A 26,963-nucleotide genomic window follows, 5' to 3' on the forward strand; every position below is an offset into this window, starting at 1 on the left:
TATAGACACTAATGCCTAACCTTTCCAACAAACCTAGGTAGTCAAAGGCAGTTTATGGTAGCTAATCTGGCACCTGAAACCCATATAGTATCCAATGCCAAGTTGTAAATATTACATTTCTTTTGGGAAAGCAGAATGAGTATCTTGTACAACTATCGCCCCCAAAAATCTGGTCAGACTTCAGTTGTGGTCAGCTAGCAACCCCTCTGCCATCCCCACAGCTTGGAATGTCCTCTGGTGAGAATATCAAGACTTCCCTTCCTGGACAGGGGCATTCCGGCCAAAACTGGCAGCCCTCCAGCAAACATGAATTGCTGCTGGGTGTAATTATAAAACATGGATGTGTTTCATGTTTTACGTTTCATGTTTCAAGACATAGTGGAAATGGAAAAGGTGCAAAAGAGAGCGACTAAGATGATTGATTACTGGGCTGGGGCACCTTCCTTATGAGGAAAGGCTATGTCGTTTGGGCCTCTTCAGCCTAGAAAACAGATGCCTGAGCGGGGACATGATTGAGACATACAAAATTATGCAGGGGATGGACAGTGTGGATAGGGAGATGCTCTTTACACTCTCACATAACACCAGAACCAGGGGACATCCACTAAAATTGAGTGTTGGGAAAGTTAGAACAGACAAAAGAAAATATTTCTTTACTCAGCGGGCGGTTTGTCTGTGGAACTCCTTGCCACAGGATATGGTGATGGCATCTGACCTGGACGCCTTTAAAAGGGGATTGGACAAGTTTCTGGAGGAAAAATCCATTACGGTTCACAAGCCATGATGTGTATGTGCAAACTCCTGATTTTAGAAATGGGCTGTGTCAGAATGCCAGATGCAAGGGAGGGCACCAGGATGAGGTCTCTTGTTATCTGGTGTGCTCCCTGGGGCATTTGGTGGGCCGCTGTGAGATACAGAAAGCTGGACTAGATGGGCCTATGGCCTGATCCAGTGGGGCTGTTCTTATGTTCAGGAAGTGGCTGGCACTGACTGCATTTCTGACATCAGCTCCCAGAATGAGTTACAACTTTCCATACAATATTTTTACCCTCAAAATGTTGACACACACAAAATATCGTGCAATAATCCAATGAAAAAGTAATTTTTCCTCAGTGTGGCACTGATGTGCACTGGGATACACAGGGAAAACAGGGAACAAATTCCACATTTCAGAGAAAGCAGCCATAGCTGGGTGGAAGAGCACTTGCTGTGCAAATGTAGCTGAGGATTCTCATGTATCAATTGACCCTGACAGAAACTCTGGGATGACAAGAAAACAAGTGCATAATCTTTGGAAAGCTGGAAATTGTTTCATTAGAACCAATTCATATGAAAATGTTAAAATAATAAGTACTGACTATTTTATAGTATATGGAGTAAGAGGAAAGGAAATTTGTAGCTATGTGTCCAAAACAGGGATGCATTGCTTTTTGTATGAAACGTTTTTGTCTAAAGTTTTATAACTATACAATGCAATTTTAAAAATTCATGTATCAGCTGGTGAAGGGTGTCATAAGAACGTAAGAAAGGCCTTGCTGGATCAGGCAAAGGGCCCATCAAGTCCAGCTTCTCCAGACGCCTCTGGGAGCATACAAAGACAACATTACCTATATGCTGTTGCCACTTTCTTGCATCTGGCATTCAGAGACAGGTTACCTGTAGAACCTGGAGGTTGCATATAGTTGTCATGACTTGTAACATGCAATGCACTTCTCCTCCATAAATCTGTCCAATCCCACTTCAAAGGCATCAAGGTCAGGTGTCATCACCACACCCTGTGGCATTTCCTCCCCAAAATTTGCTATATACTGTAGGTAATATACTATACTATAGGTGATATGCTAGAGACCAAAATACTTCAAAACAGCATAGATATTGATTTCAGGTGCTCGGGAAATTACCCTTAATTGCAGTACCTTCATTCTTCCCAATAGTCACATTTAGAATTAAAAATTGTCATGTCAGTACAAAGTATGCCAATTTCAAATTTCAAATTATGTTCCAACTTCTTTTTCATCTTTATGCCATCACATTCCCTTTATACCATTCCCAATCCCATGAATACCCTTTAATTTAGTTCAAAGTAATGGGGAGGGGGAAGAGGATTATGCACTTTAATCACGGTTATTCCATGAATATTTGATGCTTTTTAAATATGAGAAATAAATTGTTTTAATCCCAAACAAGATATTTAAGAGCAAATCAAACTGCAGAGATGTGATTAAAGGTATTAGAAGAGATTAGGAACTCTGAAAGGCAACCAAGCAATGATTTCAAGGACACAAAATTTCCTCACTTAAAGCAAAAAGCAAGAGCCTAATTTGTTTAGAAATAAAAATGGACGAAAACAGTGATATTGATTTTTTTTTTTTTGTTAAGAAAAACACATGTAAGTACTTTATGGCAATGGTTCCCAAACTGTGAATCATGGCTCCCTGGGGAGCCACAAGACCAGCCAGGAGAGCCATGGAATCCTTGCAAATAAAAAAACAACCCTCAGTCCGATACAACGTATAGACCAGGGGTGTCAAACTAGTTTCATAACAAGGGCCAAACAGCATGCATGGTGCCTGCTGAGGGCCGGAAGTGATGTCATTAGGCAGGAAATGATGTCATTAAACAGGTCATAAAGAAAAATAAAAGCACTTTTTCTCACTTAGGAACTCATTAGCTGCAAATGACAGAAGAGAAAATACACAAATCTTGATCATATTTCAAGATATGGGACAGTCCAATTTTCACATGGGCTGTCCTTGTAGCAGTAACACCTCAGCACTGCTCAGCAGCTGAGAGCCTGAGGGCCGGATAAAAAGCTTCCGCGGGCCGCATCCGGCTTATGTTCGACACCCCTGGAATAGACTGTAGCCTTAATGAAGAGCCATGGCCAATGGTCCAGTAGGTCAAGGGAGCCACCAGTCAAAAAAGTTTGAGAATCACAGTTTTATGGGATTTTAAATTGTGATCATGGTGATTAATTCCATTCCTACATCCTCAGCTATGAAAATTTGTGTTGCAACATCTGCAGCATCCCAGCACATCACGAGAAGCAGCAAGTCTGCACATCAATGTATGCACATGTGCATGACTCACGCACTCTCAATTTGTTTTGAGGACTGAGAAGTCAGACTACAATTCTAAAGACACAGAAATTTTCTTCTATTTCCCTGGCAGATGACTAAATGGTCAAGAGTGAGCATGGGGGAAGGAAAGGTTCTAGGGGCAGGACTGCAGCTCAGAGGTAGCACACATGCTTTGCATGCAGAAGGTCCCAGTTGCAATGCCTGCCATCTCCAGGTAGAGCAGAGAAAAATTCCCATCAGAAACCCTGAAGAACCACTGCTCTTCAAGCCACTTAGTATAGTTGACAATACTAACCTAGATGCACCAATAATCCAATTCAGTATAAAGCAGATGGCTATGTTCCTATAACTAAAGTGGAGCTGCCCAGAGTATTAGCCTAAAACATTTTACAAAACATGAAATGGATGTATCAATACAAGTCATAGTATTGTGGCAAATAGATGAAAACTTGTTTGCAAGTTACTTACATTAAAACGGAGGGGTCACTGCTTTGCCTACTAAGATGATAAGAAAGGGCAACTAAGAGGCCACAGAAAGCAGAAAACAAGGCAGGAATGTGCTGAGCATCCCATGGCTCCTGCAGATGTGAAAAGGAACATAATAATATCTTTACATCATGAAAGGAATCTAAACAGTACCTGCACTCATAAATGCACTGTGGTTCACCCATGCCTCCACATATTAAAAGAATTATTGCGTCTCAGACTTCCTAACATGGAAGAAATGATGTTAAAGACACTGAATAATTAAGCAAACCACAATATCTCTAAAATCAGTAATTAGCTAAAGAAATAAACAAACCTACTTGAAAGTCAGATTTCCCCCTCCTCACTTCATACCTGAAGACTCAGAGGCAAAGCAAATAATCCTCATTGAAATTTAAAAGAAATAAGCTGGTGCAGGGCACACAGTAACCTGAAATAAAACCCCAAAAGAGCAAAACCGTGACTGACTGTCAATACCCTCTCTTGCTTGCTCGGTACAAATAGCTGCTGCCTTTTTGGTTCAGAAAAGGATACAAAATAGGCAGCATAATCAATTGTCAAATACGTGATTCTCATAGTTGTACTGCTGCCTCTACTGAAGCCTTATTCACAGCCTTAGTGGAAAATGGACTGCACAGTACAAAAACCGCACAATGATGACTACAGACTTAAGAGGCTGGTTATTCAACTGTCTACACCCCCTTAGCCAGCTTCTGCGACAAATTTCTTCTGCGTTCACTCAGGGTACTTCCTCTTCAACCTCTTGCCTAGCCCTGGATGAATGTAAATTCCTCCAAGCTTTCCTATATTAGCATTCTCTTGGCTCAACCCCATAATACTCAGAAAAGTCTCAGGATCTCTTATCTTGCCATACATTTCATTCTATGGGATAAACATTGGGTGAAAATATAGATATGCAGTACATTAAACATGAATGAATGAAAGAAGAGCCCTGCTGGATGAGACCAATGATTCAGTTTTCAACTGTGGCTAGTTAGAAGCTTTGGAGAGATGTTCATTAGCACAGGACAAAGGTAATGGGCCTTCCCCTATTTGTCCTTAGTGTCTGGTACTCCGAGGTACATTGTATCTAAAAAGTCACTTTCTGCCACTTTCCCCTTCCAATTCCATGCAAGTGGGTGATCAAAAGGGATTAAGTTCTCACTTGCGATTATTTCAAATTGAAAAGAGGCAATTTATACACACATGTGCCATTTACATGTGAAGCAATTTGCATGTGTTGTGGATGCTTATATACATGCTCTAGCTTGGCCTTGCTTGTATTTAGTGTTATTATGTGACACAACTGCAGGGTCCCCCCGTCCCCCCCAGTATAATTCCAGATACAAATCCCATTACTGGACAGACAGCAGCTTCCTGCATATACCTGACTGGACCCTGTAGCACTGAACCAGAAGTGACTTTTTTCTATACAACATATTGTGGACTTGAATGACAGGCAGAGAGGCCTTAAATGTCCTTAGGCTCAAACTACCCCCACCAAGCTTTGCTTCCCTGCCGAGAGACTGGAAAACTCCCTAGGAATACACTCCTCCCTCTCCATCAGTTGTTTTTTTTTGTGCCAGTTATTGTTTCTGAAATACAGCCACTGAGAAGTGTGAATTTCCCTGGCATGGAAGAGATGGTGCTAAGAGTGTCCTATTCAGAGGGGGGACTCATGTTTCCAGATTTTCAAGCTCTGGCCTGGTGGGAGGGCCAAGATGGGGGATAGTATTGCCTGCATGATCCTACTAGTCTCACCTTGTCAAGAACAGATACCACGCTGCTACTCAGAGCAGGGGTCATAACTTCTTCAAAGATCTTAGTATGGCAAACTTGGTTCTTTCTACCCGTTCATCCTCAGGTTAACATCAGAGAAAGTGACTAGGACAGGGGTGTCAAACTCGTTTCATACAGAGGGCTGAATAACATTCATAATGCCTGCTGAGGGCCGAAAGTGATGTCATTAGGCAGGAAATGATGACATTAAACAGGTCATAACCAAAAATAAGCACTTTTTCTCATTTAGGAGCTCATTCACTGCAAATGACAGAAGAAAAAATACACAAATCTTGATCATATTTCAAGATATGAGAGAGCCCAATTTTCATGTGGGCTACCCTTGTAGCAGAAACACCTCAGCACTGCTCAGCAGCTAAGAGTCTGAGGGTCAGATAAAAAGCTTCCGCAGGCCGTATACAGCCCCCAGGCCTTATGTTTGACACATCTGGACTAGGCCATGGCCTATGAACATGGTCATGGAATATAAATATGGATCTTCTCAGCCTGACATGCTAAACCACTACACCATACCAACATGCTAAACCACTACATCACACTACACTGTATCACATGGAAAAAACTTCACATGGCAGGTCACTTGTGTGAAGAAATTCTCATTCCACTACCACAAAGCCAGAAAACAACAGGGTTGTGCTGGGATGACTGACATGACTAGAATTGTGTAGGGTACTGCCTTACACCAAGGGCTAGCCATATGGGCTACATTTCAGCCAGTGTCTATTACTACTGCTTGCACATACAAATAGGCCTAAATATGCCAGAATTAAGTGAGTCATAATTGCACAGGCAATAATTTTTCTACTTTCCTGCACGACATCTACTTTGCAATTCAAAGGTATCTCCTATTAGCACACTACAGTAATCTTTCTTCAAACTCAGGGGTGTGATTCTGTATCTCTGTAAAGCCATATCTCTAGGGGAAAGCCTTAAGAGACACATAACACATTCAGCTCGACATTTATTGAGCATCTTATTGCTCATTATTTAATGAGCAGCACAAAATCTGATAGCTATTTCCAAAGTTCATATTTCTAATACCCACAGAAGATTCCAAGGCTATAAATGGATAAAACGAATCTCTCAAAATCTCAAAAAATATTTTGCATTATTTTAATATGCTGAATTGGTAGGGTCTCCTCCCCCCCCCCCCATTTATGAAAGATTCTTAATGAATCATGGAATTATTTTAAATGTGCATCTGTGGCTATCAGGACTTTTTAAAAATATCTACAGACACTTCTAGCAGCTTGAAGGATATCTTCACTTCCGGCACATTGCCATGTCAAGACTTTAATTAAGACAAATTAGTATTAGAATCATGGGTGTATGGATTATTACTGCTTCTAAAAAATCAGGTATCACAAAGTATTTCACGGCTCATTAATATGATATATGAGTGTGGGAATAGTATCGATCCACAGCTTAAACTCTATCAACTTCATCTAGTTGAACTGTAACTAGCCAAGGGAACCTGTGAAACATTTATATAGGAGAATAGTTCTGTACTTAAAGGGTATATGCACAGGATGCAGATAGCAGATGTCCTGGCTTAATATGTGACTGCAAGTAGAGACAGCAGGACAGCCTCCTGCAAAGACTAGCTATAAAATAAGTGAAAGGGCCCGATCCTATGCTCTGCACCGCGCCTCCGCGGCACGGACCACAGTCGCAAACGCACCATAAGGCACGTTTGCGGAGCTTATCACTGGGTTCCCGCTGGAGGTGGCTCAGCTCCGGCCAGTGCTGAGCCACTGCCTGGCGGGCGCCCGCATTCCACAGCTCGGCGGTGCCTGCAACTGCCGGGCTGCGCAATGGGGAATGGGGGCGTTCCTGGGGGCATGGGGGAGGCATTCTGGGGAGGGGGAGGCATGGTCGGGGGCGTTCATGGGGGCAGGGGAGAGGCGGGTCTATGGAGCCGAGCTCCGCAGGATCCAGGGTTCTTGGGCAGGGCTGCTCACCCTACATGAACGTCTCCTTCTCCCGAGGAGACTCCTGCAGTAGCCCTTTGTGGAGCCGCCGTGTCCCGCAGCTCTGGGCTGCTCAGGATTGGGCTGCCCATGAGTAAGTAGTTGTGAACTAATACTGGTCATGCCAGATGGGGATGGTGGAGTCTGGTGACTCGCAGCACTGTTTTCAAGAAGTATCTACAAAAATGCAACATGGCACATGAAGCTGGCCACATATAAAACTGCTTTGTGGGCTAATTTCATGAGAGATAAAAGCTAAGAGACAGCCCAACAAAAGTGGCTCACCATCAGGAAGGGGGCGCCATACACCTTTTGGAAAACATCTGCAATCAAGATGATAGTTGTCTTGAATATAGATTACTTATTTGGTTGGCAACCTTCAGTCTCGAAAGACTATGGTATAAGCCTACAGCACCCGGTATTCCCAGGCGGTCTCCCATCCAAGTACTAACCAGGCCTGACCCTGCTTAGCTTCCAAGATCAAATGAGATTGGGCATCTGCAGGATAACAGTTGCTTTCGATTACATAAAAGGGACCACCAAAGCAGTTCACAATAAATCCAGTGCAGAGTTCATGGGTACAGAGTGCACAAATCACTGCAGCCTTTAGTAACCCGTTCCATAAGTCAACTGTACACAGTATGAAAGTTGGTTGGAGCGGCTTTAAACCCATTGGATGTTAAATTCCATAGAGAATGTTATTTCAAAGAGAACATGCTACTTTTCACAAATCTTTTTGCATCCTTTGTTCCATCCGTTTGCTTTTCAAAGTGCTCCAGTGTTATTAGTTGCTGTTCATATGGAAGCCATTCCATTGTTATTGCTGTTCATTATACTTTTTCCAATTCTTTTTTATCCTTTTTGCAAGGGCTTGTGTAGAACTGTATACCACTGTTTTTACAAAGGAACTTGATACTTTTTCATTTTCACTGTTATTATGGATTGTTCTGACAGTTTGCCGGCTTATTTTCCCAAATCCATGCTTCCTGTATTATCACCTCAACTTCCAAATTAATCTTCCCTTGTTTATCTTTTTCTTGCATGTCTTATACCTTGATTGGCCTAGAGGTTAAGTGGCTGTCTGAGGAAAAAGTGGTTTTTCATACTATTTATTCTGTCGATTCAGGACACATCGGGGACAGGTGCAAAACACTACTATGTAAGTGGCCTTTCCACAGAACTAGCAGACATGCTCCTCTGTTACAAATGTGCTCTGAATGGGCAATGGAAGGCATTTAAGGTCAAAAAGAAAGAAATCAGGTTTATTCAAAGCCCTTCACATTATGTAAGGATCAAGGAAAATTTCAGCACCAGAGTGGACTAAGGTTGGAAGATGAAATTAGTAGTATCATTTTTGCATGCTTAATTATTCAGTTTAAGAGTATCTTCAGAAGAACAGGGCCATAAAAATTCAAATTAGGTGTAATTTTCCTGTGTGAACTGGAAAAGTCTGAAGTTAATATGTGTAATTTGCAGCAGATATCTTGTAAATCTCTCACAGCACTCCCTAACTTTGGGTAGCATCATAAGCACATTTCAAAGCGGTATGTAGTCAAGCCCATGGGCATGATTGCTTATCTACAAAGCCACCTGCCTGGCGTAATTTAGACGATTGTGCTGGGGGAAAAATGTGCAAATGGGAGAATATATTTAAAAAGGATTGTCCTTAATGCTATTTACCAAAGACGATTTGGAAGTTCTGTTAACCCTCAGAGGGAACAAAACTATACGGAGCAACTGACAAATGTGTTCACATTAAATTCTCATTCTTTCCTCCCTAATCTCAAACAATATTCCCCAGCTTTTCTTCCTTTCACTTTTAATACCCTTTTTTCAGTCCACACAAAAGGCACAGAAGGTGGTGCAAAATTCTTTGCAGGATGTGAAGGGGGTACAAAGTGTCTCTTCCACCGTGCAGTGGATGTAATGTGTGAATTCAGGATCTTCATGTAAAGACCCACATGTACAAGGCGCCAGTTTATATAACATTACTTTCCTTAACATTTTTTCTGATGGGGGTGGGTGAAGAAGGGTCATGCAAATTAGGGCTTGATGCATACAAGTCTTTGGGAGAAGGTCAGTAAGGAAACTGAGGCTACAGCCTATTAGCTGCTGAATGTTCTGCTGCCAGAATCCCACCTCCTTACCTTTACTGCATTGAAGCAGAATGCATACAGGACAAACACGATGATACAGCTTCGAGAAATACTGTACAGCGAAGATAACATCCCTACAGCAGCTGAAATACAGACATTCAAATTTACTACTCTTGACCTAGTTACAGCTGCTGTAGCACAAATGAAAACTAACAAAATTTATGGCAAACTTTAATTCAATCTCCAGCAGTTTTATTCAGATGAATTAAATTAGATCATAAATTCAGACAATTACTGGACCACAAAGAAACCAGAGATGTGTCTTAAAAACACAATCTTCCATATATTACCGCAATACAAATTAAATGAAACCACAACATTCAGATTGCTGTGATACAATGCATAAAGGTACGTGTCGCCAGGAACTTTTAAGTTGCACAACTTCAAGGGCAGGAGTTGTAATGCAGAATAATGCAGAAAGGTCTAGAGTAGGGGTGTCAAAAATAAGGCCCATGGGTTGAATATGGCCCCCAGAAGGCCATTATCTGCCCCCGTGACAACTGGGCTCTCCCAGCACCACCATCAGCTACTAAGCTGCAAAGTGATGCAATGGAAGTAGTGGCACTGCCGAAAGAGCAATGGTGAGAGTGCCTAATTATCACACGGACCACTTTCACCAGCACTGCTTCTGCTGAGGTGCCACTTTGTAGAGCACCTCTCAGCTGCCAAGCTGTAAAGTGTTGCCTTGGCAGAGGCAGCAATGCTGAAGTGGTGGGTCATGTAATTGGTCTCTCCCATATCTTGAAAACATGATCAATGTTTGCAAGTTTTCTCTTCTGTTACTTGCAGCTAATGAATTACTGAGGAAAAAAGTGCTTTTTCTGGTCATCACCTGCTTAATGTGGTCGCTTCCTGATTAATGACATCACTTCTGGCCTTCAGTAGATGCCGTGAATACTATCTGGCCTGCTGTATGCTATGAGTTTTACCTCCAACCCCCAGTTTAGAGTTCCTAGCTAGCCAAACAAATGGAACCTCTAATATAATCATCAAGAAACCTGGGAAAATAAAACTATTTACTTTCTTGCAAACAATCCTATCACAAAGGGCCCATGTCCCAGAGGGGCTCATAATTTTAAAAAGACTCTAGGCTGGGGTGAACAGGGACAGTTGCTCTCTGTCTGCTAAATATAAGAGAACCATCAATTAAAAGTAGCCTTTCTAACTACTAGTCAGGTGGGGGAAGGTTGTAATTTTTTTAAAATTTAATGTTTAACTGTTAATGTTTAGGTAAACTGCCCTAAACTGAGGGCCAGGAGGGGGAAGGGATGGTGGAAGAGGCTGCGGCCAAATACTGCCCCCTTCCACCCAACACGGGTCTCCTTCTGCGCCTGCTGGAACAGCTCTGAGTAGTCCAAATAGCTTCAAATAGACCCACTGCAGCTGCCGGAGCTCTTAACACCGAGGAGACCTCCAGTTCCTTCTCTGTACTGCACACCACCCGATGAGCATAGGATTCGGACCGAAATCAGTTTTGAACAACATGAGTTCCCTCCCTCCCCATTTACAAGCTTTAGCAGGGCGGTAACACTTACCAGATCCACCAAACAGTAGCATATCTATTTGTTCCAGGACATACACACAAAAAGTGTTGATTTGTGGGAAAAGGCCAAGAAGAGAAATTGCGGGAAAGCAATATAAAAATGCTGAAATTAAACACACACAAAGAGATAGAAAGATTATTGGTTTCATTCAATGGCTTCATACGAAAAATGAAAAATTGGGACAATTTCTCCTTTAAGACCATCTACTTCAACCCTCTGTCTGAAGCAGGAAAATTTTCTCTAGATCATCTCCAAAAGGTGCCTGTGTTTGAAGATATCCAGTGTGGGAGACCTCACCACTTTCCTTGGTAATTACTCCTACCATTATGCATTTTTTTCATGATATTCAATCAAAATCTCCCTTTCTGCAGCTTAAGCCCATTAGATCTAATTTTACTCTCTGGGGCAGCAGAAAACAAATGCTTGCCTGCTTCCAGGCGACAATGCTTTTGGTATTTGAAGAGCGCTATCACATCCCACTTCAGCCTTCTCTAAACAGACATTTGCAGATGGAAAGCACTGTTTCATTTAAGGAGGTTCAAACGGATTTCTTTATGACCCAGGAAGGTCCATTATGATAGAGTTTAAGGACTTCCAAGCTCAATAAATTATATATAAACAAATATCTTCTCTCAAGTTTTCTTCCCTGGACAGTAAAGTTCTATATGTGCAGGATTCACATAAGACAAGTGATCGTGCTTAAAGGCTTATTCTTGATCATATCCCCACTCCTTGGAGCGCAAAAGAACTCCACACTGACAGAAGTGGAAGACTGCACTGCCCCATTATTCATTTTGACTGAGCAATTTTGACTCACCCATCGCATGATCTCTAGCTGCCTGAAGTGATCCAGGTGAGAAGACTTTCAAGCCGTATACTGTATAAATAGAGGGACTTTTATTTTTAGATCCAGCATCTAGCAAGAGAATAAGGCCACACAAGATACAAAAATATACAGGCCTGCTATATATTATCACCTGGTTGTGCCCCTGAAAAAAAGCAGACACACAATATATATATTTAATACTGACATAATAGTTTCTTATACATGTAGTTGTAAAGGCTGCACAAAACCAAGAAGCATATAGACAAATACTAATGAATAATGGCAATACATTACTAAATACAGTAATGCACATTAGGAAATGTCATCTAATTTAAATTGAAGTGAATGTCAAATATATAAAAGACTTCCACAACAACCATTTTAATTCTATTACAAGCAACATTAATGACCATAAAGCATTACTCCAAAGTAATTAAACATTAAAAATCATTTCTTCCCAAAGTTGCATATATACGTAACAGGGACCAAATGTGTACACTTGTGGGTCAGGCAAAAATGGGTTAAGAGCCTGATCCAACCCTTATGAAAGCCTACCCCAACAGCCTCTTCCAACATTATCTCTAGTGGCGTAACAGCTAAGTAGGACGGATTCTTCTTGCGCTCCTCTGTAATGGCAGAAAATTTAGGCCACATGGTAGGAAGTCATGCTGCAATTCTTACCTGTATCAACATTGATTGTAAGCTCAAAATGTCAGTATAGGGCAGCGGTTTTCAACTGCTGTGCCGCAGCACACTAGTGTGCCATGAGACTGCCTCAGGTGTGCCGCTGGGTGAGATCAGACAGGCAGCAGCCGCGCACATGGGGGAAGTGGCTGCTTTGAGCCTCACGCGGCAGCAGAAGAAAAAGGAGCAGGCAGCCAGCGAAGGGGCTGGTTACGGTTGCTTTGCACCTCCTGCTGTCTCTTGCTCCTGCTCCTGAGCAAGACAAAGGCTGCAACCATATCATTTACCTGGTAGTAAGCCCCATTGACTATTATGGGGCTTACTTCTGAGTAGACATGCCTAGGCTTGGGCATTGAGGCGGTTGTTGCCTGCCCCGCGTGCTGATTGGGCAGCAGAGAAACCTGGAGGAGGTGCAGGCAGAGTGAGTGAGAAGAGGGAGCCAGGAGCAGGCAAGCAGGTAGGAAGCGAATGAGTCTGCAGAGGCCACCAGCAGAAGAACTGGCTGGCTAAAAGGGTCCTTCCAGTCTCTTTTCCTTGCCACAGTTTGCTGGCAACTCCCCAAAGCGACCCGCCCTACTTTGCCTTTTAGAGGAAGGGCGTTGGGCCACAATCCTATCCACACTTACCTGGGAGTAAGCCCCATTGACTATAATGGGGCTTACTTCAGAGTAGACATGCCAAGGATTGGGCTTTTGGTCTCACTTTTTTCTTAATACAGGAGCAGGCAATTGGCACTTCTCCTCACCCCACTCCCGCCCACAGGCACATTCCCCCCCAAATCTCATAATTGCAGTTAGCACCAATCTTACTGTCCCTCCCCTCACTCGTCCTCACCTTCCAAAGGTCCAGAATCACTTGCCTCACGTTTTCTCTCTTCCCCCTCCCACTCCAGCTGAATTCTGCAGTTGTTTCAATCAAGTCTCTTCATTGCCCCTCACCCCACATCTCTCCACTATGTGTTTAATCTGACCTCTTTTGCCAACACTTTCTGGCATAACACTTTAACAACAACATTTTTCCTCCTTTCCAGAATCACGTATACTTTCCTTTCCACACTTCTTGTGAGTTTCTTTATCATGTAATGATTTGATTGTATTAATTATATTAAAAATTAATTGTACTGGCGTCTGATCTTGGAAGCTAAGCAGGGTCAGGCCTGGTTAGTACTTGGATGGGAGACCGCCTGGGAATATTGGGTGCTGTAGGCTTATACCATAGTCTTTCGAGACTGAAGGTTGCCAACCAACCAATTGTACTGTAATGATTTAATGTAAGTAAAAAAAAAAAAAAACTGGTAGTGTGCCTTGACAATTTTAGTGTCTTGTCAGTGTGCCCTGAACAGAAAAAGGTTGAAAATGGCTGGTATAGGGAAAAGCAGTGGGTGAACTCCTCCCTGACATTTGCTGGGGGGGGGGGGATAGCAAAGTTTATTTTATTTACTTTTCACACTTTTATACTGCTCTTCCTCCAAGGAGCTCAGGATGGTGGAAGGTTCCTCCTCCTCTTTTTGTCCTCACAACAACCTTGTAAGGTAGGTTAAGCTGCAAGATAGTGACTGGCCCAAGGTCACCCAGGTAGCTTCATGGCTGAGCATGAATTTGACCTTGGCTCTTCCAAATCCAAGTCCAACAGCAGAACCACTACACCATTAGGTAATGTTGGAAGCAGTACTGAGCCTCCGGTTCTACTGCCATTTCTAAGACGCCAGAACCACAGGGGTTATACAAACCCAGGAACAGACTGAACAGACTTCCTCCACTATCCCACTCTTCCCAACTAGGTTTTAAATGCTGAAGGCCATGCATGTTGGGAATGCCAAAAAGCTAATCATGCTTTAATTTCCCTGGGGGTATGTGTCCTCACATTAGCATCAAGCCACCTTGCGCAGTTTCACTCTAATGCAGTGATGTGAATTATGAAGAAGTACAATATGGCTCCCTGTCATGCCTAGCCGTGGAATCATTCTGAATGGCATATAAGCTTCAATTTGCATGTATTTTAAAATGTAAAACACTTTTGCTGCTCACAACATTTTATATTGTACAGCATCATTCTGATGTTCTCATCCCTGCTAGATGTGCATTACATTTTCAGAGAGGCATGGAAAAGAATGGTGTTAACTATATGAAATACAGTGGGCCCTCTGCAACTGCAGGGGTTTGGTTTCGAAACCCTGAGCAAATACCAAAAACCACAGATGCTCTGCAGAGGTTACACTGACAAAATGGTGCACATTTGCATAAATTCACATAAAATTGGGACATTGCCTGAACCTGCGTAAATTGCCTGAACTTTTGGTAATTGGCATAAATGGGCTACAGTGAGGCAAACACTGTGAAATGGCAGTGTGCAAGATGAACAAGGCTACAGCAGAGTGTATGAATTTTTAGAAATATGTATTTTCAATCTGCGGTTGATTAAACCCACAGGTACGGGGTCAGTGGATATGGTGGGTCCACTGTATATTAATGACAAGTTTTTTAAAACTTGCCAAAGACAAATATTGGAGCAGAAGGAAAGCAAATACAGGCATGAGAAGACAAAACTTTAGGGTATCTCAGTTCAAGAGGTGGTATGATAGGTCAAGCCCAGATTTTCAGATTTTTGTCAAAACTGTCTTCTTCTGTAAGGCATTTGGGGCAGACTGATGTATTTAACCCATGTACTCAGAAGTTCCCAGATTCAAACCCTGGCATCTCAAAGTAGGAAAGGAAAGGAACTCTACTTGAATCCCTGGAAAACTGCTGCAAGTCAGACTAGACCAGCAATTGTTAACCTTTTTCATCTCATGGCACACTGACAAAGCACTAAAATTTTCAGTGCATGCCACCCATTTTTGGACAATCGACAAAACACTGCTGGCAGAGTAGTCACATTCCCCAATGGCCCTACTAATAAATGACCCTCCCCAAAACTCTTGCAGAACACCCGTGGACCATTCGTGGCACACCAATGTGCCACGGAACATGGGCTGAAAATAATTGAACTAGACTATTGTGAGCTACATGGAATAATGGTCCTATAGTACTTTGCCTTTTAAGATATGCCCAGATATCTCCTTTAGAATCAGATATCAGAAACAGAGAAATTCAAATCGAGGAAGTTTTACTATATAATAGCAACTTATAGACTCAATAAAGAGTATTCCATCACAACTTTGAGAATTACCAAACTTGAATCCCATTATTGTCATGAGAAAAATGCTTTCATTAAAAATCATTAAGCACTTTGCCTTTGACACCACCAGCAAATCAGGCTTTGATGTTGTTATAATGCAATTTTGATTAAACCAATTTCTTCTCATTTTAACACAAATGTACACATTATTAATGTCTGCCCGTGCAACTGATTTGATTATCACTCGCAATATTGCATACAGCTGAACCAACAAACAAAACTTATATTTAGCACTGAGAAAATTACCTCCTTAGTGAGGTTTGAAATATTTATTTCTTAGAAATTATTGGAAACAGCATATGTAATAATGACTGAAACGACATACTAATATGTTCTTTAATGGCAATGCCTAGCTTGCATCAAAGCATGAAATGCCTTTAAACTCTGGTGTATCTAAGCAATTCCATATGCTTATTTCTGCAGGGAGAAGAAACTCAGTGAAATACAGGATTAAATTTTGGTATCTGCTACAATCATAAACTGGAATAAATTTTGCTAAACTTTATAAACTTTATGGAATACAGTTTACTTATTTACTTTCTCATTTGAAGAGAAAGCAAGAACGCTCAGTGATTCAGTCATGCATTCTTGATAGGTTTTTATTTATTTTATCACATTTTGTGGGTGTAGGGTGTGGGTTTTAATCCTACAGTCTTTCTGAAGGAAGAGAAGGTGCCCTACACCACAGAATATTTTGGAACTGAAAATCAGCACACAAATACATGTTTGCATATAGGACTTTGGAAACTTCTGTTATTCAGAATAAGACAAGAGTAGAATGAAGTTGCATAATGATTCATCTGCTTAGTATTTAATATTTTGAGGCTGCTTTTCAGCATCACAGTTCCCAAAACAATATACATCAGTTTAAAAACATAACAACAACAAATTGAACAGCCGCATAAATGCTGCTGTATACGCTCACTAAAAAATTTAGCTTATCTAAAACATGCAAGCATATATCAACACAGAATAAATCAAACTAGTAACCAGATGAATTCTCACCAGAAATACTTCTCATCTTAAAGTACTTCTGGCCTGGATGCTAGTTTACAGAACTAACATAATCTAGGATAGGGGTGCCCAAACCCCGGCCCTGGGGCCACATGCGGCCCTTGAGGCCTCTCAATGCGGCCCTCAGGGAGCCCCCAGTCTCCAATGAGCCTCTGGCCCTCTGGAGATTTGTTGGAGCCCGAACTGGCCCAACGCAACTGCTCTCAGTGTGAGGGCAACTGTTTGACCTCTTGCATGAGCTGTGGGATGACGGCTCCCTCCACTGCTTGCTGTTTCACGTCTGTGATGCAGTAGCAGCAGCAAAGGAAAGGCCAGCCTTGCTTTGTACAAGGTCTTTTATAGGCCATGAGCTATATTGCAAGACTTTCATTCTTTCATATAAGTTCTTCTTTAATATATTTGTTTATGTAAACTTATGTAAATTTATTCAAATTTAAACTGTAAATTAATTCTTTTTTTTCCCGGCCCCCGACACAGTGTCAGAGAGATTATGTGGCCCTCCTGCCAACAACTTTGGACACCCCTGATCTAGGAGGTTAAAATCTGGCACACTGGCAGAGCAAGCATATGGTGTCTACTCAGAAGTAAGCCCCACTGAGTTTAATAAAACTTACTCCCACGTAAGTGTATACAGGTGGACCTCGAGTGGATACCGATACCAAGTGGTATCCACTGATATCAAGTTCCACCTTTAAATGCCTTGTAACAAGGAAAAAAAGCACCAAAATCCAATTTTCTACCTTAAATAATTATAATTTCATTCCATTATTCACCCCATCTAGTGGCTGAATTCGGTACAGTCTCTATACCAATGCATTCTGGGGTAACAATAGAAACCTGGAAGTGGAACCTATTTTTCCACTGATTTGGTATCCACTGATTTTTGTCCGAGACAGAACCCTCATGGACGACCTGTATAAGATTACTACATAAGCCAATTTTTAAAAGATAGAGAAATCTTCCTCTATTATACATTTTGAGTAGCTTTGGAAATTATCTGCAGACAAAAAGAGAATAACTTCACAAATCTTTCTACATATCAAGTTAACATCCAAATCAGTGGCTCATATACTGCAGCCTTAGGGAGACTGGCAATTTCTAGATGCATATCTAGCTGACACCATCAACCCACAAGAAGATGTGTGCAAGTCACCAAGTCAGACTTAAGGAATTGCAAAAAGCAAATGTGCCAGCCATTTGCACATTCTCTTTTGCGTGTTTCCTGGCAACATCTGAAGCCACATTTTGTCAATTAGGGATAAGATAATTTTGTTCTTGCAATTAGCAGATCCTATGTGTCTCAGCTTGACATTACATTATTATGTAGTGTCAAGCTGAGACACATAGGATCTGCAATACACATTGCTAGTATATATCATACCTATCCACTATTGATTCCTTAATTATGCTTCTCATTTGTCCTGTTTTGATGTTCATGATAAACAGATAACTCAGACGGAAAGACAAAATTACAAGGAAAAGATTAAATTAACCATGAGAAAACATAAGTCATCCATAATCAGTAGTTGTGTGGGTTTTTTCCAAAATCACTTGGTACCATGCATCAACAATAGCGAATTAAAAATAAAATAATTAGGTGAAATTTTAGTTGAATACTGTATTACAATTATAGGAAAACGGCTTGCTCCAAACATTTTGAAAAATTAATGGATCCACCTGACAGACCAACAATGTCAATGATTACAGCCTATATATAACTGCTGGAACTTACATGTATAGGTGAGGCAGGGTCAGGCTGAACACTCTAAAAACAAGACAAAATTAATCACATTAGCAAGGAGTTTGCATCCAAGATCCAAAATGAACAGGAAATATATGTGTGTGCTGAACTTTTCTTTTTTACCTTTAGAAGGGAGTATTGGCAGCTTGCCATAATAAGACAGAATAGGAAGACCCAGATATCCTTACAAAACCCTTGGTTCATAATTAGAAACCCCAAAAAGGAAACAAAAACAACAAGTAGAATTGCCAAAACATTCTCCTTGATATCTTCTGTCCTGTAAAAATAAAACACAGGGTTGTTTTTCTTTTTTTGGAAATAAGTGCAACCACGAGTACACCAGTACTGACAAGTTAAGTGACTTCAATTGATTTTAAACCCATAAAATTGGTTTTAAACCCATAAAATTGTACTTGTCGTAAGAGGCGACTAAACAGCAACCGGGTAGATGGGACTCGTCAGCCTGGGAAGGCAGCTCATCTGAGAGAAGGAAAACTCTGATCCCAAACCTCCACTGCCTTGTGGCTACATCCAGTTATGGAAAAGGCTTCAGGAGTCAACCTCGAGGCAAAATCCGGAGCCGGAGTCCCTGAGGCAGTTCATGGCTGAACACAGTCACGTTCTGGCAACTCCTGCGACGCCGCTGGAACCAACCGTATTGGCCTCTGCCTTTCCATTGGACCATTTCAGCGACGTGGAGAGGGGGGATTTGCTGCATGGGTAACAGCCTATCCTCCATACCTACTTTACCCAGGCTTCGCACACTGGAGAGGACACTCTGTTCCAGAACCACCATTCAGAGCGTGACACCATAGTCTTCCGAGACTGAAGGATGCCAACAAACCCATAACTTATGCATCCACTTCCCACTGATATACACAGGAGTTCAGTGAACTTAACTTTTTTTGGTATGCTATTGCATGCCTCCAGTCCAAATCTCCATGTATGTTCTGATGAATACACAGAGTTCTGCACAAGCTGGTCCATGCAGAGCTACCCACTTCACAGAGGTGAACAGAAAAATCTTTGTGGGTGGAAGAGCTATATGAGAACACTGGAACTCCTGTATCTGCAAAAGATCACCCCTCTCATACTTTATTTAAAGTGCAATCCAGAGACCGATATCAGCCAGCACAGGCCCTTTACATCAGCCTAGGAGAGTTGCGAACGTGTCATAAAGCACGTTCAAGCCTCCTCCAGAGCCAGTTGGGCTGGTGCAGAAACCGACACCGCCCACGGACACCAGATCCACACCTGGACGGAGTAAGTTAGCATCAGCTGAGGGAGACCAGCACAGGGGTTGGGAGACAGTGGTGGGAGGGCTGAATGGGGGTATTTTGGGAGACAGATCGGGGGCCGGATCAGCCATGACAGCACAGACCTAATCCTAACCCCCACTCCCAGCCCAATCAGTTTTACACAAGATGCTTGGATTTGTGCCAGTAATTTCACTGGCATAGATCTGAGTAGTCCCAAAGGGGTGGCTGGGGCATTACTCGGGATAAGGGGAAAAATATCCCCTTACCCATAGTTGCCCTCCTTGAGTGGGATACAGCTCAGGCCACTTGACCTGGCTGTTCCAGCACAAGTTAGAATTGGGCTGTTTATTTCTTGGGGTCGTGGCACAAAAAGGGTTGACAAACACTGCCCTAGAGGATAACAAGAACGAACTGTAGTCATATTTCAAGATTATATTAGTAGTACTATACCATAAACCTTACTTTTACTGAAATTTCATTGTCCTATCTTCTGAAATGTCACCTGAGGAACAACCGAATGACATTAATCCTATGTTAATGATTTAAAAAAATAACTTACTTATCAAGCAGTGCCAGCAATGCAAGGCGATCATACCATATTTTTATCCACTTGCCAGGAAATACAACCAGTTTGTAGAATTGTCTATTAATTTTTCTTTGTACTGAGGAACATGAAGAATCCTCGAGGTCTTGGCTAAGGTGCTTTAAAATAAAATCAACAGATGAACAAAACAATGTATTGTTTCCATAACACTGCATTGCCCAAGAGCAGTTCCATACCTTTGTCCTGTTATAATTTGTACAACAGAAAAACTCTTCATATTAAAAACTTTTCTAGTACATTTTATTCTGCCATTGTGAACACAACACATTTCAAATATGCTAGCTTCTTGTGCTTAAAACCTAAGTTTATTTCACTGTAGTAATGAGAGCATGTCATACACCATTTACAATGTAAACAGAAAGACAAGAATTGCACTAAGGTGTTTCCTATGATTTGGACCTGGGGTGCACCTCTCAAAGGACAAAGTTTGCAATGTTCCTGGACATGGCTTTGCTCCTGGAGGAACAGGTTGTGGCCATGGCCAGAAGCACTCTTTGGCTGCCATCTCACAGACGACAAGCTGCACCTTCTGACATTCCCACCTCTACACAAAGGTCCAGGGATCCCTAAGGTTGAAAAGTTGGCCACCCCTGGGCTATAGTAACCTATGCCTTAGTACCATCTCTGATGCAAAACTATAGCACACATGCTACCCTTGAAGACAGTTTGGAAGCTTCAATCCAAAAGTGGGTTGAGAGGCTGCAGGAGGAGGTGAACCTGGCAGCAATGGTGTACACCAGATCCTATCCCCCTTTCCTGCAACCTCCCCACCATCTTTCTCTCCTCAGAATAGCCAACATAGGTCCAAGAACACTCATTGTGGACTGGGAAGCTTACAGAGGTGTAAGGGAACTTAAATTCCCTTTGCCTCTGAAGCCTTCCAATCTAGGCTCCCCCATCCCTGCTGGTACAGCGCACCTGTTTTTGGTGCGGCTACACCAGTTGGGGAGGAAATAAAGATAGGAGTGGGCTCTCAAACACACACAGTCCGAGGGAGCCCAGGAGGCTAGGCTACAGTCACAGGCCATGTAGCTCTCAATACATGCAAAGGAGCACTCAGAACATACGACGGCACTCAGAACATATGTGTTTAATGTTATTGATGTGTGTGCCTTCATAGGAATCATTCCAAAATCTATTCTACAGAGGCAAGGATTATGCAGATTCTGTCAATTCACAAAGCTTGAAAACTACAAATGATGTATCAATATTTAATCAATATGTAATCAAGTTAGAGAGGCTGTGAAGGGCAAGGAAGCTTCCTTCCGTAAATGGAAGTCTTGCCCTAATGAAGAGAATAAAAAGGAACATAAACTGTGGCAAAAGAAATGTAAGAAGGTGATAGGGGAGGCCAAGCGAGACTATGAGGAACGCATGGCCAGCAACATTAAGGGGAATAATAAAAGCTTCTTCAAATATGTTAGAAGCAGGAAACCCGCCAGAGAAGCGGTTGGCCCTCTGGATGGTGAGGGAGGGAAAGGGGAGATAAAAGGAGACTTAGAGATGGCAGAGAAATTAAATGAGTTCTTTGCATCTGTCTTCACGGCAGAAGACCTCGGGCAGATACCGCTGCCCGAACGGCCCCTCCTAACCGAGGAGTTAAGTCAGATAGAGGTTAAAAGAGAAGATGTTTCAGACCTCATTGATAAATTAAAGATCAATAAGTCACCGGGCCCTGATGGCATACACCCAAGGGTTATTAAGGAATTGAAGAATGAAGTTGCAGATCTCTTGACTAAGGTATGCAACTTGTCCCTCAAAACGGCCACGGTACCAGAAGATTGGAGGATAGCAAATGTCACGCCTATTTTTAAAAAGGGAAAGAGGGGGGACCCGGGAAACTATAGGCCGGTCAGCCTAACATCCATACCGGGTAAGATGGTGGAATGCCTCATCAAAGATAGGATCTCAAAACACATAGACGAACAGGCCTTGCTGAGAGAGAGTCAGCATGGCTTCTGTAAGGGTAAGTCTTGCCTCACAAACCTTATAGAATTCTTTGAAAAGGTCAACAGGCATGTGGATGCTGGAGAACCCGTGGACATTATATATCTGGACTTTCAGAAGGCGTTTGACACGGTCCCTCACCAAAGGCTACTGAAAAAACTCCACAGTCAGGGAATTAGAGGACAGGTCCTCTCGTGGATTGAGAACTGGTTGGAGGCCAGGAAGCAGAGAGTGGGTGTCAATGGGCAATTTTCACAATGGAGAGAGGTGAAAAGCGGTGTGCCCCAAGGATCTGTCCTGGGACCGGTGCTTTTCAACCTCTTCATAAATGACCTGGAGACAGGGTTGAGCAGTGAAGTGGCTAAGTTTGCAGACGACACCAAACTTTTCCGAGTGGTAAAGACCAGAAGTGATTGTGAGGAGCTCCAGAAGGATCTCTCCAGACTGGCAGAATGGGCAGCAAAATGGCAGATGCGCTTCAATGTTAGTAAGTGTAAAGTCATGCACATTGGGGCAAAAAATCAAAACTTTAGATATAGGCTGATGGGTTCTGAGCTGTCTGTGACAGATCAGGAGAGAGATCTTGGGGTGATGGTGGACAGGTCGATGAAAGTGTCGACCCAATGTGCGGCGTCAGTGAAGAAGGTCAATTCTGTGCTTGGGATCATTAGGAAGGGTATTGAGAACAAAACGGTTAGTATTATAATGCCGTTGTACAAATCGATGGTAAGGCCACACCTGGAGTATTGTGTCCAGTTCTGGTCGCCGCATCTCAAAAAAGACATAGTGGAAATGGAAAAGGTGCAAAAGAGAGCGACTAAGATGATTACGGGGCTGGGGCACCTTCCTTATGAGGAAAGGCTACGGCGTTTGGGCCTCTTCAGCCTAGAAAAGAGACGCTTGAGGGGGGACATGATTGAGACATACAAAATTATGCAGGGGATGGACAGAGTGGATAGGGAGATGCTCTTTACACTCTCACATAATACCAGAACCAGGGGACATCCACTAAAATTGAGTGTTGGGCGGGTTAGGACAGACAAAAGAAAATATTTCTTTACTCAGCGCGTGGTCGGTCTGTGGAACTCCTTGCCACAGGATGTGGTGCTGGCGTCTAGCCTAGACGCCTTTAAAAGGGGATTGGACGAGTTTCTGGAGGAAAAATCCATTATGGGGTACAAGCCATGATGTGTATGCGCAACCTCCTGATTTTAGGAATGGGTTAAGTCAGAATGCCAGATGTAGGGGAGAGCACCAGGATGAGGTCTCTTGTTATCTGGTGTGCTCCCTGGGGCATTTGGTAGGCCGCTGTGAGATACAGGAAGCTGGACTAGATGGGCCTATGGCCTGATCCAGTGGGGCTGTTCTTATGTTCTTATGTTCTTATAATATTTCAATACAGGTGGGCCCCCCTTAATCTAGTATCTGCAGTTTCAATTATCTGGTGATCCAGAGGATACCTGCAATGGTTTTTAAAAAGATACGGAATGAAGGAGAATGCTAAAAATAGCTGTTCCTACTGTAGCGCAGCAAAAACCACTGCATTTTCAGGGCCGCAGGCAGCAGTGGCGTAGCTAGCTCATTTGACACCCGGGGCCCATCCCATATGACATAATTAATTAACATTTTAATACCACCCTTCCTCTAAGCAGCTCAGGGTGGTGTACGTGGTTCCTCCCCTTATTTTGTCCTCACAACAACCCTGTGAGGTGAATGAGACAGAGAAAGTAATAGTCACGACATGAAATGAATAATAATGATGGCCAGAAAATAAATGCAGTGAATACTTCCCCACAAGCAATGGATGAAATTCTACATCAAATGGTATATACCGTGATGGCATTAACCCTAAAAGCACTGATTTCCAGAATTTTGGTCACTAAGGTGTCATCCGCCCCCCACCCCCCGAGGATGTCTCATTGGGCTGTTTTGAGTTAAGGCAGTGGTTCTCAAACTTTTAACACTAGGACCCACTTTTTGGAATGACAATCTGTCCGGGACCCACCAGAAGTGATGTCATGACTGGAAGTGACATTATCAAGCACAATAAATAATTATAATTAAATTAAAGAAAAACAAACAAACAAACAAACAAACAAACAAACAAACAAACAAACAAACAAATAAGGGGAGCCAGCCCTGTTTCACCAAGTGAATTTTCTCTGTAGCCTGCCTGCAAGAACACCCACCCCACAAAAATATCAGAGAGATTTTCAGCCCTCCTCAGTGCCTGGTTCAGTGTAAATTCTTATATTTCAAGCATATCACTATGAGGACCCACCTGGCTTTACAAGTCTAAAAACAAAGAAAATGGACCTTACCAGCTGACGCTGTTTTATTCTTTCGGGGGGGGGGGGGGGCAGGGGCGGTGCTGCCTTCTGGAGCATTTGTGGAGCTCTGCTTTCATCAGATTGGGACCATACAGCCAACCTTGCATTTCCCTTTGCCTGACTTGAGCAGCAACCAAGGCAGTCTGCTTACTTGTGAGTAAACGCAACCGTGTGGCTTACTTTCGCTATCCATAGGGCTCAATACATTTGTCTGCTTGGAGGGAGGGACTTCCTTCTTGGGTGTTTTGGGGGGCTACTTTCATTGGATAGGAACCATTCTGGTGTCGTTGGATTCCTCTCAGCCTGCCCTTTCCAATGAACTATGGCAAGTTGGCCTACACGCAAGTAAACACGCTATATGGCTTGGTTTCATTTTCCATAGGGCTCCATACATTTTTTAGTTTCTGGTTTATTGACCGTAACTTTTGATGGAAAGGAGATATTTCACTCTGGCTTTTTTCCATTGCATGCTGCTGGAAATTCTGCATCCAACGGCATACAGCATGATGGGGTTATTCATAACCTCCACGATGTTGGGGCATTTGTGGTGTCACCCCCACAAGCCTGGTACCTGGGGCAGTCTGTGCCCCGCCCCTTGTTAGCTACGCCACTGGCAGACAGTCTTCCGAGCTGCCTGCAGTATCTCTGAGGTTGCTCCAAGGCTCCTCCCTTTCCCAATGTCACTCCAGAATGCATCACAACCAGGAAGGGAATGCATCGCAATGCATTCTGGGGTGACATTTGGGTAAGAGAGGAGCCTTGGTACAACCAGGAAGAGGCTGCAGGCAGCTCAGAGGACTGCCTGCAGCCCTGAAAATGTTGAGGTTTCACTGTACTGTGGTTGGAACAGCTATTTTTAGCATTCTCCTTCACTTTCCCTATCTTTTTAAAGGGCATCCCTGGTATCTGCAGATCCCCGGTATGTGCGTGGGGGAGTGTCTCGAACCTAAGCCCCAAGGATACCGGGGCACACCTGTATACCATAGCCAGAGTATATGAAGTATATGACAATAAATGATAAATGAATATATAAAGAATATTAACACATAATCAGCATAATCCAGGTGATTAGAGGCATGTGGGTGGCCGGAAGGGGAGAGAAAGCTAATACCCATTTCTCTAAGCCTGGAGAATCTATGGGGTCTTTTGTCCTAGTTATGTAGAAGAAGTATCCTGAAATAATGTTGATGTGTGCACATCAATATTTATAGAGTTAGAAACTTAATACTTATAAACCCAGTACTTTAAATCCATGAATGAATCAATATAAGCTGTAATTTTAAAAGGTCCCCTTGAGGAACATATTTACATAACACGTTTCAAAAAAACATTAGGGGTTGAAGTATTACACTGTACCCGTGGGGTTTCAGAAAGGGTTCTCCGTGCCACCATCAGTAACAGCTGCTGTTGCAATGCACTTGGCCCATGATCACCCGAAGATACTTCTTGGCTCTCTGAGGTAGTTGTACTAGAGGAGCTGTAATGTGTTTCACTGTACACAAGAGAAAAAGGCAGTAGAATTAATTTGTGCTTTATTAATGCATTATGACTGGGAGGCTTTAGGGATGGATGGTAAAATCCGGAGCTTCCCATCAGACTGGATGAAAAGAAAACCTCCCTCAAGTTTCTGTTAATAGTCATTTACAAAATATTGCAGTTCACCAAATGGCTTTCAATCCTATCTCAAATCAGTCTCCTATCCACGAGGCATGTCGTTTTGGCATTTTTAGTTTTACAGTTAAAAAACCTGAAACAGCTATTGATGCTTTGTCTACTCAGTGACTGAGAAGAATAATTATATAATTTGCTCGATATCTGAAAAGTGGGTTTAGAAAAGAAAAATTTGAGATACCTAGCAGGGCAGTTAAGAGAGAGGTGGCATGCATTCAGCTAACAGAACAACAGTAGCAAAACGATCAACCTAAAATCAGGACAAAGCTTTGTATTGGGCAAATGCCTGTGTTTTTATATTTGTAAATACATTTTTCTTCAATATTATGTCTGAGCATGCACAGACAATTTCCCTTAATTTCCATCTTGAACCGGAACACTATTTTGTGGACCTTGATTCTTTAATCACTGGACAAACAATGCAGGAATCACTGCAGAAGCTTGGTTCAAAGTATAACTAAAACATTTCTGACTACTAGTCCCTTATTACAGGGGAATGTTCCATGCACCTGGAAGTCCCCAAATTATCTTTTACATAGTCCAAATAATCCCTGTGGAGATCAATATGACTTTTTCTAAGTTTGTATAGTTGCATTTTTATGGTGAAATGCACCTCAAACTTGGGATATTTGTTTCATTGCATTTCTATCCAACCCTTCCTCCAAAAAGCTCAG

At 42.5% G+C, this 26,963-nt stretch overlaps 1 protein-coding gene and 1 pseudogene across 1 annotated transcript in view; both read right to left on the bottom strand.

Moving 5' to 3' along the window:
• Positions 1-26,963, bottom strand: part of PCNX2 (pecanex 2) — a 150,043-nt gene that overhangs the window by 86,423 nt on the left and 36,657 nt on the right. Inside the window, exons 9-16 of the mRNA XM_066611442.1 lie at positions 25,975-26,110; positions 20,297-20,439; positions 18,602-18,755; positions 18,470-18,502; positions 11,854-12,025; positions 11,028-11,138; positions 9,484-9,575; positions 3,549-3,658 (exon numbers count right to left, since the gene is read on the bottom strand). Coding sequence (XP_066467539.1) covers positions 3,549-3,658; positions 9,484-9,575; positions 11,028-11,138; positions 11,854-12,025; positions 18,470-18,502; positions 18,602-18,755; positions 20,297-20,439; positions 25,975-26,110 — 951 coding nt within the window. The remainder of the gene's footprint in view (positions 1-3,548; positions 3,659-9,483; positions 9,576-11,027; positions 11,139-11,853; positions 12,026-18,469; positions 18,503-18,601; positions 18,756-20,296; positions 20,440-25,974; positions 26,111-26,963) is intronic.
• Positions 7,740-7,859, bottom strand: LOC136637425 (5S ribosomal RNA; annotated as a pseudogene).

Source organism: Tiliqua scincoides, chromosome 1 (assembly GCF_035046505.1).
Source record: "Tiliqua scincoides isolate rTilSci1 chromosome 1, rTilSci1.hap2, whole genome shotgun sequence".
NCBI lineage: Eukaryota > Metazoa > Chordata > Lepidosauria > Squamata > Scincidae > Tiliqua > Tiliqua scincoides.